Here is a 13,579-nt window from a genome sequence, read left to right as displayed (position 1 = left end):
TTCCTCTGAAGCCACTTATGACAACTGAAAATCAACAGAAAAGGAAATTTTCTATCTAAAATTATATTTTAATGACATACTTACCGTGACCCAACTAGTGCAGACTCCGGCAGGGGTCTGACATTCCTGTCCTGTGCAAACTACTATCCGCCTATGCGGAGAAAACGAAAGTACTACGGCCAATAACCTCACAGAAGTAGGTAACGTCCCCTTTGTTCCCCTGGCTAGCGCCCTCTTTTGACGGCAATATGCCATCACCGGTGCAGCGAGCAGGGAGAACAGGAAGCGGGGAGGACAGGAGGGTCTTAAATTTGGGTCACGGTATGTTATTTAAACATAATTTTAGATAGAAAATTTCCTTTTAATTACACATACTTAACCGTGACCCAACTAGTGCAGAATAGCGCGACAAGGTGGAGGGCTCGCCTGTTCTGTCTGTGTGCTGCGATGGCCTGTTGTGCAACTACCACAGAAGCGATGCCTCTTCAGCCATCATCCTGCAGGCGTGCGACGTCTCTCAGGTAGAAGTCGATGAAGGTGGCAGGGTTTTTCCAGTAGGCGGCATCCAAGATGTCTTGCAGCCGTGTTGAGTGCGCTAAGGCAAGAGAAGAGGACCACGCTCTGACTTCATGCGCTCTGGCTGAGGAGGCATGAAGTCTCAATCCTACGTCTGCATACGCACCTTTAATCGCATTGACTATCCATCGAGACAGCGACATCTTGCTAATGTCACGTGGATGGTCCAGGTTCCAGCTAATGAAGAGGCATCGTTTGGACGCTCGGAAGGGACGCGACCTTTTAACTCACTCCATGCCAAGAGTTTTTGCCCTTGCCAATCCCTGAAAACCCAGGGTTTGTATAGGATGGGGAAAAAATTGTAAAAAAAACCCAGATAAACACCAGGCAATTGATATTTAGTATATGTATGCATGGAATGCTGTTCCATATGTGTGCAAAAAATCAAAGTATTTACTCACCATCTTGATGTTGATCACGGTATCCATATTTTGTGTATTTTTTTAGCATTTTTGCACCCATCAGAAAGGTACACCAACATGTTCCACATCACATTCTAACACTATTTGAGGAACTGAAGACCTAGTGCATGCAATGAAGTATGAACAGGTGGTGAAGAAAGTTGAAATTCACACATACAAAAAAAAACAATATTGTCTCTACATAATGAAAATCAAAGAACAAAGAAAAAAACTCAACCGGCTGGGTGTTGACTGGCCAGTCAGCTGACAAACCTGGTATGCCAGTGAAGGGATGTGCAAGAGGGAAAAAGGAAAAATTGTCAGTCCAATCACTGGTGAAAACACTTGCAAAATCGTCCGTTTCCTCAGTGGTTTCGTCGTCTGTGTCTGTCTCATCTGCTGGCATATGTTCCTCACTTTCCTCTCCATTGTAAACACTCTCTTCAGCGGCCGAATCTATTTCTAGTTCATCGGGATCTGGTTCAAATTCACTGTCTGAAGAATCAGCATGATCTCTTTCGACATCAGAGCCTTCAGTTTGGATCATTTCCAAAGCATCTTCGACGCTGAGTAACATTTCACCTCTCCGACCGTGTCGAACACTTCGCCGTGACGCCATCTTGTCAAACAACTTACAAAGCTGACAGGGGGCACGCTTTGTTATCAACTGCGGTTGAGCTTATCGCGACACACACGCAGCGTGTGTGAATGAAAAGCTGACCAGAGGTGACGTAAGATATCACATCTGCTTTTGATTTTCGCATCCGACGCGTCACTCCGACACCATGACTTTTTAAAATCCAAGTCCGCATATGCGGACATTGGCATCCAACGCTTTCTCCGACGATGTCCGCATATGCGGACAATGGCAGCGAGTGAGTTAAGGTATATGCGCAGGGCCCTGACCGGGCAGAGGAATCTGTCCTTGTCATCATGGGCTAGAATGGAAGAGAGCGGTTTGATGAAAAGAATGGGAGAGGGTGTACCGGGAGTCTGATTTTTGGCAAGAAATTCGGGGAGGAATCTAAGTGAGATAGATCCGTCCGGCTCAAAGGCTATATCTTGTGTGACGCCACTGAGGGCGTGAACCTCACTACAGCGCCTGCCTGAGGCGAGTGAGATGAGAAAGAGTGTCTTCATGGAGAGTAGCTTGAAGGGAGCTATAGCAAGGGGTTCGAAGGGTGCCTTGCGGAGGTATTGTAGGACCAGAAAAAGGTCCCAAGAAGGGGTCCGGGGGGATGTACGTGCGTGACTGAGGGAAGCCCCTCGGACTAATGCCCTAAGCAGGGGGTCGTCTGAGAAAGAGGGCCTGCCTAGTTGCCGAAGAGTGGAGCTGATTGCAGCATGATGGACGCGTACTGCAGAGTCAGAGAGGCCTTTGGAGGAGGAGAGGAAGGCAAGAAGTTGGCGAGATCCATATTGGATGGGTGTGTGGGATTGACTGAGTGGGTTGAGCACCAGGAGAGCCAGCGGTTCCAGTGTGCAGAGTAAACGCCTTGAGTGCCTTTGCGATGTGACCTGCACACAAGGTCAGCTGTGTCATCGGAGGTGCCTAGTGCTGACAGAGATTCCCGCACAGTAGCCAGGTGTGTAGGTTGAGAACCTCTGGGTTTCCGTGGGGAATGCCCGAGCGGGGCTGGACTAGGGAGCGTCTGCCGATGTGAAGGCGGAGTGGGGGAACGTGAGTGAGGTGGAGAAAGTCGGGGAACCACGGCTGTGCTGGCCAGTGGGGTGCGATGAGAATCAGGGCGGCACTCTCCAGCCTTGCCTTTCTGAGGACTTTTCCCATGATTGGAAGTGGGGGGAAGGCATACCCCGAAAGGTTGGACCAGCTGATCAATAGGGCGTCCACGGTCCAGGCCTGCGGGTCTGGGACTGGGGAGACATATGTCGGAATGCAGAAGTTGAATCTTGTGGCGAAGAGATCCACCTGTGGTTTGTGCCAATGGTCCCAGATCGGCTGAAGTGTTGAGTGTGACAGGGTCCACTCCGTTTGTAGCACTGTGTGGGATCTGCTGAGGTAATCTGCTAGCATGTTGAGCTTGCCTGGGACATGCCATGCTGTCAGGTGGATGTTGTGCTCTTGACACCAGAGGAGGACTGTCTCCGCATGCAGGGACAGCTGGTGTGAGTGAGCTCCCCCCTGTTTGTTCAGATAACATGCTACCGTCATGTTGTCCGTGCATAGCAAGATCGACCTGTGCGAAACGTGGGGGAGGAAGTGCTGGAGGGCAAGGAGGGCTGCCTCCAGTTCCAGTTTGTTGATGTGCCATGACTGCTGATGTGGGGACCAAGTCCCCGACGCTATGTGGTTCTCCATGTGTGCACCCCAGCCCATGTTGGAGGCATCTGTGTACAGTTCTGCATCTGGTGCTGGGTTCGAGATGGGAACCCCGGCGTTGAGCCATTGCATGTCCATCCAGTGCTGGGTCGACTGTGAGAACCATGTGCCTAGAGGTATACGGGTGTCCCATGTCTGTGAAGACTGGGACCACCTGTCCTGGAAGTGATGCTGAAATGGACGTTTGTGTAGTCTCCCCAAGGGAACAAGTGCAGCGAGGGACTCCATGAAGCCTAGCAGAGAGGCAAGTTCCCTGGCAGACGCCGAGGTTGCCTGTGATAGCTGAGAGAGGAGGCTGTGTAGCCTGTGGAGGCGAGGCATGGCCGGACATATGGTCATTGATACAGAATCGATCGCCATACCCAGGAATTCTAACTGTTGAGAGGGTTCCAGTTCCGATTTTTCTGTGTTCATTAGAAAGCCCAGTGATTGGCACTGGTTCCTGACAAGGTTCAGGTGGTGCTGGCAGAGGGCCCTGCTCTCCGCAAGGATCAACCAGTCGTCTAGGTAGACCCTCAGGTGTATGCCCTTGCTCCTGAGAGCTAGACATAGTTCCCTGACCACCCTGGTGAAGACCCACGGGGCTGGAGCAAGGCCAAATGGAAGGGCTCTGAACTGGAAGGACTTGCCTTCCCATGAGAAGCGGAGCCACTTGCGGTCCCTGGGGTGAACGAGGATATGGAAGTAAGCGTCTGTGAGGTCTATGGAGACTGCCCAGTCGCCTTGCCTGATGGAGCCCCTGATTGACGCAGGTGATTCCATACGGAATGGTTTGTGCTGGAGATAGTTGTTTAGAGGCGAAAGGTCTAGGACTGGCCGCCATCTGCCAGAGGTTTTGGGGATGACAAAAATGCGGCCGAAGAAGCCTGGTGACAGAGGAGGAGCCTCTTTCTGGAGAAGAGAGAGGATTTCGTCCCACAGGGCTGAGCGGGCTGCGTCACCCTGTGGGGGGTGGGGGGAGGGGGGGGGGGGAGGGGGGGGAAGGGAGGAGAAGAGAGAGTGAGAGGTGCCTTGGAGGAGAGCCAAGGCAGGCGGAACCCCGACCCTATCACCCGGAGGACCCACTCGCATGCTGGGAGAGACAGCCATGCTGGCATGTGCCTGGATAGGCTTCCTGCTGGCTGCTGGTGCACGAGTGGCGAGTGAAGGGCGGGGGTAAGTCATTTGGGGTGGGCCGGTGTGGAGTTGGCTGCTGGCCTGCGTGGAGGGCGGAGTGTGTGCGGCTGGCGCCTGTACGCCCTGGGCTGGCCCCTAGGTTGTGCCCTGGGTTGCACTCTGGCGTTTGAGGGTGAAGATTGGCGCAGGCGCGGTCTGAAGGAGGTAATGTTGCTATGCCTGAAGGTGTAGGGTTGGTGCCACGGGGCGTGCTGCGAGTGTGCCGAAGTGCGGAGAGGGCCTGCGCCAAGGGCAAGGTCCCTACCCAAGTCTACGTGGCGTTTTATGGCCGCAGTGGGGAAGCCCTGACCAAAACGGGAACCGTCAGTGGGAGGAAGCGCTCTGAGGGAAGCATGTTCTGGCAGACAGTGCATGTATGGAGATCGGTCGAGCACAGGGTCCCTCCTGGCCAAAATCACGTTCATGTAGGCCTGTGCTTGTATATTGGCAGACCGCATGAGGAGCTGGGCGATCTGCTGTACAAAGGGAGAGAAGACGGTGATGTCAAGGCTGGCTGGTGGATCAGTTGGGGTTTCCACCAGTGCTGTGGCAAGGCCCGCCAGGAAGTTGTCTATGGCTGCAGTTGATTCGAGGGATAATCTGGCAGCTTCCTCCATATCCATCAGGAATCTGTTGGGCAATGTGACTGTGCGATTGCCAAGTGAGTTCCTGAGAAAGATGCAGGGGTCTTTGCGGAATAGGACCCAGAGCTAAAAGTGGGGGCTTTGAAGTGGGTCTGGGCAGGGTTTTTAAGAATTTCCCTCGACCCATTGCAGCTGGGAAATTGGGGACAGAATCAGAGGGGACATCGCTGATGGGTTGGCCCCTGATGCGTGCCAGTGTATTTTGCAGGGCGTCAAGTACCATGGGCGACTGTGTAAGGGCATAGTGAGGGCCATGGGAGGATCTGTGGATGCCCATAATTTCCATAGCACCGCAGGTTTGAGGTGTGCCCGGTGCATGAACTGTCTCCACCCTGTCTGGAGTGTAGGAAGCTAAGAGGGCTAGTGCTTCCTGCAGGGAAACCAGCTGATTTTCTTCTGAAGGTGGTTCCTCTGTGTCTGTGTCACCATCAGAAAGTGTCTCTTCAATGGCATAGGATGATGGGTCAGGCTGTGTGCTGAGCACGTGACCAGTGTGGTTGCCCTGGGTGCTCTTGAGTGTGCCCTGTTGTAGTGGAGGGGAGCTGCTGGGAGGTGGCAGAGGATGGTGGAAGGAGATGTGCTGCAGTAGAAGAAGGAACAGTAGCAGGGGAAGGTGTGGCACCAGGAAGGACAGTGGAGCATAATTGCTGCAGCAAGTTGACAATGAGCTGCTGATTGGTAGAGCAGCTTGCTGAGAGACCATTAGTGGCTGGGAAACAGCAGCAGCCGGTGGAATGGCAGATGTGGACATCACTGCATAGCTTGCTGGAACCGTGCACACGCCTGCACTGAAGGCAAGGGGCAGTGCCAGTGCAAGGGAAGTAACTGCGGCGGTCACCGTTAAGGGATCCGAAGGAGTTGCCTCCCTTGGATTGAAAAATCGTGACAAGGGGAGGGGTGCACGTGTATGGGCGAGCGTGTCCCCTAGAGGTCCACCTTCCTCCCTGCACATGGGGAGGGCATCCCTACGCGCCTCGGTTGCCAATGGATCCGAGACAGTCGAGGCATGCCACGTGGGGGGCTCGTGATCCGATGTCACGGCCGCCACCACAGACGCATCGCACATAGGGCCCAGTCTAGCGTGCAGATCCAGATCAAGTGTATGGTGTTGTTTCCCCAAAGAGTTTGTGCTGTAATCCCTTGTTGAGACTGTGGGCATGGGGAAAGGGATAGAGGAGGTCGACTCGGGCACTGCCAACTGGCAGAACCGAGAAATTGCGGATCGCGTCGAGTCCGTTTGCGGTTCGAAATTAGAAATATGAATGGTACCACTGACATGTGTTTGGGGTAACAAACCCCTAGAAGTCGACAGAGGAGGCGTAGGGGGTAGTGGGGGTCTGGAGTCGACCAGAGGTAGCGGAGGAAGTGGAGGTGGCGTAGGGTTGGCGTTGTTGAGAGAGCCAGAGGTAGAGGGCCCAGACTGATCGCGAATCGATTGCGATCGAGCCTTAATTTTAGCCCGATCTCCCAATCGAGCTACATAATTGTGCGACCTGTTTGAAGACATAATTGGACACAAAACAGAAACACCAAAGAATCGATAGACAGATAGAAAATGCGAAAAAACTTAGCCGTATGAAGTGCACAGGAACAGGTGTCGAGATGGCTGCCGGAAAAAGAGGGCGATAACCAGGGGGACAAAGGGGACGTTACCTACTTCTGGGAGGTTATCGGCCGTAGTACTTTCATTTTCTCCGCATAGGCGGATAGTAGTTTGTACAGGACAGAAATGTCAGACCCCTGCCGGAGTCTGCACTGGTTGGGTCACGGTAAGTATGTGTAATTAAACCACTCTTTCTACTGTCAGGAACACAAGGACTGCTTGTCATACATGGCTGACAATGACTGAACAATGACTGTGACACCCTCACCGTCAATCTTAGAGTCTTTCACATCATTTGCAGCAGTGGTTTCAATTTCATATAAACACACTTTGTTGCTTGTTTGTTGCATTCTTGGCTGCTACAATGCAGTCCATCTTTATAACTGGATCATATCCAGAGAACAATTGAAGAGCTGATCCCTGTTGGCAGTTCCATGTGTTGGAGTCCGTCACACATGGACAGATGAATTTAAGATTTCAGCTGCTTAAAAGTCTCATTTGTTTTAAAAAGACTGGCTGATCCATCTCAGTAAAAAAAAAAGAAGAAAAACAGAAAAAAAAGGCTGTGGCTTGTACACTGTATATTATTGTACTTCCTCATTTCATTAGAGTGATCAGATTGATCTGTAATATATTTTGGGTAAAAAGATGTAATGGCCTCCTGTGTTGTATGTATGTATGTCATATGTACATGCATGTGTGGGAAATAAAATGTCCTCTTTTCTGTGAGACTGTAAATCAGATGAACTGACCTGGATTGACTGTGCTTTTCACAGTAGATGTTTGTCCTGTCTGCGGATCATCCTGCTGAAAGAAAAGGGATGTATAATGAATACTTTACAGAAGGTGGCAAGAAAATGGGTGGTAACATTTCTCTGGATTGATTTTTTTTACTTGATTATTTAGACAGCACTGCATAGCATGGCACATTATCCAAGCTGGATCATGCACATGGTAATATATTCTACTCTCCCCTCTACCTCTGTGCATCTAACACTATCAGGAATACTGCTACCTGGCTACGCACACCATATTTCAAAACCTACCAGAACCAAAAAATCTGTTACTCGTCGCAACCTGAAATCCATCAACATTAACACTTTTTCTTCTCAAGCTGCTGAACGCCTTTCCAAAATTTCTTCCGTTACCGACGTATCCACACATTACAACACTGTCCTCTCTCAACTGTTGGATGAACATGCACCCCCTACTACCTGCATGCTCCCTGACAGACCTTCCGCCCCATGGTACACACAAGACATTCGACTTGCAAAACGCAAACGTCGCCAACTGGAAAGACGATGGCGATCAACAAAACTGCAAGTCCACAATCAAATATTCCGAAAACAAATAAATAAAGTCAAACATATGATCTCATCAGCAAAAACAAACTTCTTTTCTTCTCAAGTTCTCGATGCCACATCCACCAAATCTCTTTACTCTGTCATGTCAAATCTTCTCGGAACTGCAAAAATGACTCCTCTTCCTTCTGCCTACACATTATCTGAACTCCCCAATGTTTTCTCCTCTTTCTTTTTCGACAAAGTCCAAAATATTCGTACCATCTTAGACCAAATGTCTTTCCAACCTGTTCATCCTGATCCTCAATTCAGCGGCACTCCTCTCCATTCCTTTAATCCATTGACTGAAACAGAAGTTCATGAAATCCTAAAAGAAATGACAGTAAAATCCTGTGAGCTCGATCCTATACCAGCCTCGGTCTTTTCCCAATGTGTCTCACATCTTCTCCCCACAATCACTAATATTGTCAACTCATCCCTTCTCACTGGAACGTTTCCATCCACTTTCAAAACTGCAATCATCCGGCCTCTTCTGAAGAAACCTAACCTTGACGCAAACATTTTGAAAAACTATCGACCAGTTTCTAATCTTCCATTCATGTCCAAACTCCTTGAAAAAGCTGTCCTCAAGCAGCTTAACAACCACCTTTGTTTCAACAATCTCATCCACCCATTTCAGTCTGCCTATCGCGCTGACCACAGCACCGAAACCACTCTCCTCCACATTCTGAACAATCTACTGATAGCGTCCGACTCAGGAAAAATTTCCCTTCTCACTCTTCTCGACTTGTCAGCCGCCTTTGATACGATAGACCATTCAATCCTTCTTTCCCGTCTTCATTTTACATTTGGTATCAACGGCACTGTTCTAAACTGGTTCAAATCTTATCTCACTGATCGATTCCAGTCTGTCATTGTTGATCATTTCCAATCTGAACCCGTTAAAATGGAACATGGAGTCCCACAGGGATCTGTTTTAGGCCCAGTGCTCTTCACACTGTACACTGCTCCTCTCGCTGAAATTATCAACCGCCATAATATCAGTCATCATTCTTATGCTGATGACACTCAACTCCAGAAGAGTGATACCCCTGAAAAATTGTTGTCGCTCTTGCAAGAAACATCCAACTGCTTCCTGGACATTCAAAACTGGATGACTCGAAATAAGTTACAATTGAACGCGGACAAAACTGAAGCAATGATCATAGGAACTAAACAAAAACTGTCTTCCATCACAATTGACACAATCAAACTTGGCAGTACATCCATCCCTCTTTCCACGTCAGTCAGGAACCTCGGTGTTGTCCTTGACAATACACTGTCCATGCAAAAATTTATCAGTCAGACATGTCAGTCCTGCTACTGTCAACTGCGACGCATCAGTGCCGTCTGGAGATATCTGTCCACTGACGCAACATCTAGACTTGTCGTTTCTCTCATTCTCTCTCGCCTTGACTACTGTAACTCTCTATTGTCTGGTATGCCTGCTTCATCCATTCAGTCCCTTCAGCGCATACAAAACTCTGCTGCCCGACTCGTCCTCAGAAAGAAAAGATCTGAGCACATCACTCCTCTTTTGCAACATCTCCACTGGCTCCCTGTCTCACACCGAATAAAGTACAAGATCAGCACTCTATGTTATAGATGCATTCACAAAACTGCCCCTTCCTATCTCTGCGGCTGCCTTCACCTCTACACTCCATCTCGCTCACTACGATCGGCCTCGGATCCACTCTGTTTACGCATACCCAGATTCAAACACTCGACTGTTGGCCGCCGTTCTTTCTCTGTTTCTGGACCTTGCGATTGGAATGAACTTGCTTTTTCGCTTCGTCAAGTCTCCACACTCAGCTCTTTAAAGTCTGGCCTTAAAATCCACCTCTTCCCAAAATAACCTCCCTTGCCTGCCCTTCCTTGTCTTTAGTTTCTACAGTATTAGAGTTATGCATGTGTGTGAATGACTGGTGCGAAAGCGCTTTGATTTGTCTCTGCACAAGATCCAGCGCCATATAAATACCATTATTATTATTATTATATCACATAACAGCTCATACCATGCTACTTCTAACTATGATTCTATACATTTTCCCCTATAAAACATGTCAGTGACTATCCACACATATAAATACCCCAACCTCTACCCTACCATCTCCCACTTATCACTCTCATCTCTTCACATCCATCACTTAAATAGCCATACACTTCCAGAGAATAGATGTTAAATGGAAAAATAGATAATGAAACAGTCGCAGCTTTGCTGACGTTCACTTTATTAGCTACATCCACATTCATGTCATTCACCACTATCATTTCACTGATAAAAAAAAAATTGGTATATACCTTTTCTGTATGTTGGTCTGTCACCAAAAATGAGATATAAAAATCTTAAAAATTTATACTCTGTATCCTACAATTTCTGCCAAAGTGAAGTTTGATATCAGATATCAGCTGAAAGGAAGAGACTTAGGAACACATGGGACAGATGAAATACGATATCAACTGGTACCGTTCATCAGAATACTGAATTTTGAAAAAAACAACTACTCCAGCATGACATGTTTGGATGAATTAAAACTGTAGCATAAATCACAAACAATACAAATAAAGAGTCAGAAAATAGATGTTAACAATGAAATATTACATATCATATCAACTCACTGAGGGAAATAAGAATTCATATTTGACTGTTGTATCCATGTCCTTTTCTGAATACCCTGTTGGAGAGAGAAAACAGTACATGTTTATTACACAAGCATACCCTCCCCCCTGTCCACATCCCACACATACATATACAAACACGTGCGTACACACACATACATATTCACATGTGTACACACACACACACTATACATAAATATATGTTTACACCAATCTGCATCAGTTTCTATATGACAGGGGAAAAAAAAACACAACCCCCAAACCTTGCAAACACAAACAATTAAAACTGCAAATCAGAAAAAAAAGCAAAAGTAAGACTATGATTCATCCACACAGAATCAAAGATAATGTGAATGTACATATGTGTGTGTGTGTGTGCGTGCATGTGTGTGTGCGTGCGTGCATGTGTGTGTGTGTGTGTGTCTGAGTGTGTGTTTGTATGGGTGTATGTTTGCGCATGTTTTTACCAACATGGAGGCAAACAGAATAATCCCAGTCCCTACCTGATGGCAGGCTGAGGCCAATCCCTCGAACAACCATCAGCTCCATCTCCCCATCACCAAGATCAGTATTGCATCTGTACATAGAAATCCTCTTCCTTTGTCATTATTCACATTTCCTTGTGTGGACAGGGCAGACAGCTGCGAAGGCTCAGTAAGGAGCAAGGGGGTTTTAGGGGTCTACCTGTGACTACGCTCTTTCTATAACCTTTGCCCTGCATCTTGGGTGGAAAGAGACCCAATGACACATCTGAAACCTCTTGACTCTATTGTTCTGGGATTCACCAGCTTGAAATGCCATCTTTTAAGTCCTTCAAAGGGCAATGATTAGAATGATTTCAGAATGTTCATCTTCAGAAAAAAGAAAAGAAAGAAAGCATGAAATAATTATCATTTGCTTTGTTCCTTGGAAAACACACACACACACACACACACTCACACACACAACATACATACACATACCACTTACACACATATACAAAACACACAAAAGAGACAGAAAACATCTGTCAACTTTAATCAGTTTCTAAAAGATGAAAGAAGCAGAAGCAGTCATAATTATTGTTGTTGCTTACACCCCAGCTGACCACATAGGGCCATAATGGGACTTAACACATTGTTGTAAAATAAACAACAAACAAAAACCACTGTCAATATCAATTTTGTGGAACCTGAAAAGAAAACATCAGCATTGGAAGGAACAAGGACAGTCATATTCCCACACATAAACCTAACACGTGTCTGTGGCAATTACCATTCCTTTTTCATCAGAACATTAAGAAAAACTACCTTGAACACAAATATGACTATACATAATACACAAAATCATATAAAAGAAATAAGAAAAAAAACCAACATACACACACAAAAAACCCCAAGAAGGACAACCCTACACCTCCAACTCAAACATCCTGAGCGCTAAAAAAAAGGGACAAAAGAAATCAAGGCTCTGTATTTAATAATATAAAGCTTCTAGGAAAAAAAGAAAAAGAAAAAAGAGTATATTAGCAGATTCGAACCGAGCACATTTGGTTCAAGGGTAAGCAGACTTACATAGAGCACTAAACCGCACCTACCAATGATGTTCAAAACTAATATCTAAATGTATGGGGTTTTTTTTTGCATCATGAATTGAATATGATATTCAAGGTTATAATACTGTTTAAATCATATCATTTTGGTATCCCTTAAACATTTAAGAAATTCTTTCAGTAAAGGAGATGCTGACATCGCCTCAGGCACTCTGCAATATATGTAGCCGTTTTCTCCAGATCTGCATGTTTGACAGGCTGGCAGAAACTACAATCCGTCCATTCAATTTCTCTTTCATGTTCATTCTAGTTAATTCAGTATCCACATTAAAATATTCATATGCAGTCAACATGTTGATGGTGTCGTTAGTGTCACTGTATGTGTTTTCTCCAGAATTTGTATTTCTTTTCTTTTAATTGTGAACGAGGCCTGACTAAGCGCGTTGAGTTACGCTGCTGGTCAGGCATCTGCTTGGCAGATGTGGTGTAGCGTATATGGTTTTGTCCGAACGCAGTGACGCCTCCTTGAGCTACTGAAACTGAAACTGAAACTAATTGTGAACAAGAAAAAGAAGGTCATGCCATCTTCAAACCAAACCATAAATTACAACCTATTATTGGTATGACTGTGAAGATTTTTTCCCACTATGTTTAATCCAAAGTTGGTATTAGCATACAAAGTATTTCTAGAGAAAATGACAATGTTAAAGTTTACCACAGACACACATACAGACACACACAGTACACACAGACACATTGTTTACACAAGTGTGTCAATGAACTAACAAACACATTCAGACACACGTGAAACAACCTCCACGAAAACTGAAACAAAACAATGAAAACTGACTGTATGACAGAGAAGCTGCGAGTCTCATAGTGAAACTTTGGTACCGGGTCTCCTTGGCTCTGGGCATTCTTCAAGGACTCCAGATTCTTGCGACAGCTCTGCTCGTTTCTGGAACCTGCATAGTCTTCTGACTTGGTGATACACATGTCACAGGCTGTTGTGTTGTGTTGTGTTGTGTTGTGTTGTGTTGCTTTGCACTGCATTGTATTGTATTATATTGTATTATGTTGTCACAACAGGTTTATCCATGTGTATTTTAGGCTGAACATTGCCACAGTGCAGCACTACCTTTCTGTTTCTTTTCTCTCCTCTGTAAGTGTGTTTGTTTTGTTATAAAAGACAAATTTTACAGTGGACAACACTTTTGTTGGCATGGGTTCTTTTAAGTGTGCTAAGTGCATGCTGCACACTGGACCCAAATTTCCCATGCACATGCAACTTTTAAACATTACTGTAAAACACAATGGCACGACCACTACAGAGTAACAATACTGACAACTATACACCATCACAACACCA

The 13,579-nt window shown here is 46.6% G+C and overlaps 1 protein-coding gene across 4 annotated transcripts in view; it reads right to left on the bottom strand.

The window, feature by feature from the left end:
* Positions 1–13,579, bottom strand: part of LOC143279972 (coiled-coil and C2 domain-containing protein 1-like) — a 69,754-nt gene that overhangs the window by 24,676 nt on the left and 31,499 nt on the right. For 3 of the 4 annotated variants that reach the window (XM_076584361.1, XM_076584363.1, XM_076584364.1), the window contains exons 13-15: positions 11,183–11,256; positions 10,680–10,735; positions 7,473–7,527 (exon numbers count right to left, since the gene is read on the bottom strand). In XM_076584361.1, coding sequence (XP_076440476.1) covers positions 7,473–7,527; positions 10,680–10,735; positions 11,183–11,256 — 185 coding nt within the window. The remainder of the gene's footprint in view (positions 1–7,472; positions 7,528–10,679; positions 10,736–11,182; positions 11,257–13,579) is intronic. The other variant, XM_076584362.1, reaches the window with a different exon arrangement.

The sequence above is a fragment of the Babylonia areolata genome, chromosome 3, assembly GCF_041734735.1.
Source record: "Babylonia areolata isolate BAREFJ2019XMU chromosome 3, ASM4173473v1, whole genome shotgun sequence".
NCBI classification, from domain to species: domain Eukaryota; kingdom Metazoa; phylum Mollusca; class Gastropoda; order Neogastropoda; family Buccinidae; genus Babylonia; species Babylonia areolata.
Note: the sequence above shows the minus strand (reverse complement) of the source record. Positions and strands in the feature narration are given on the sequence as shown.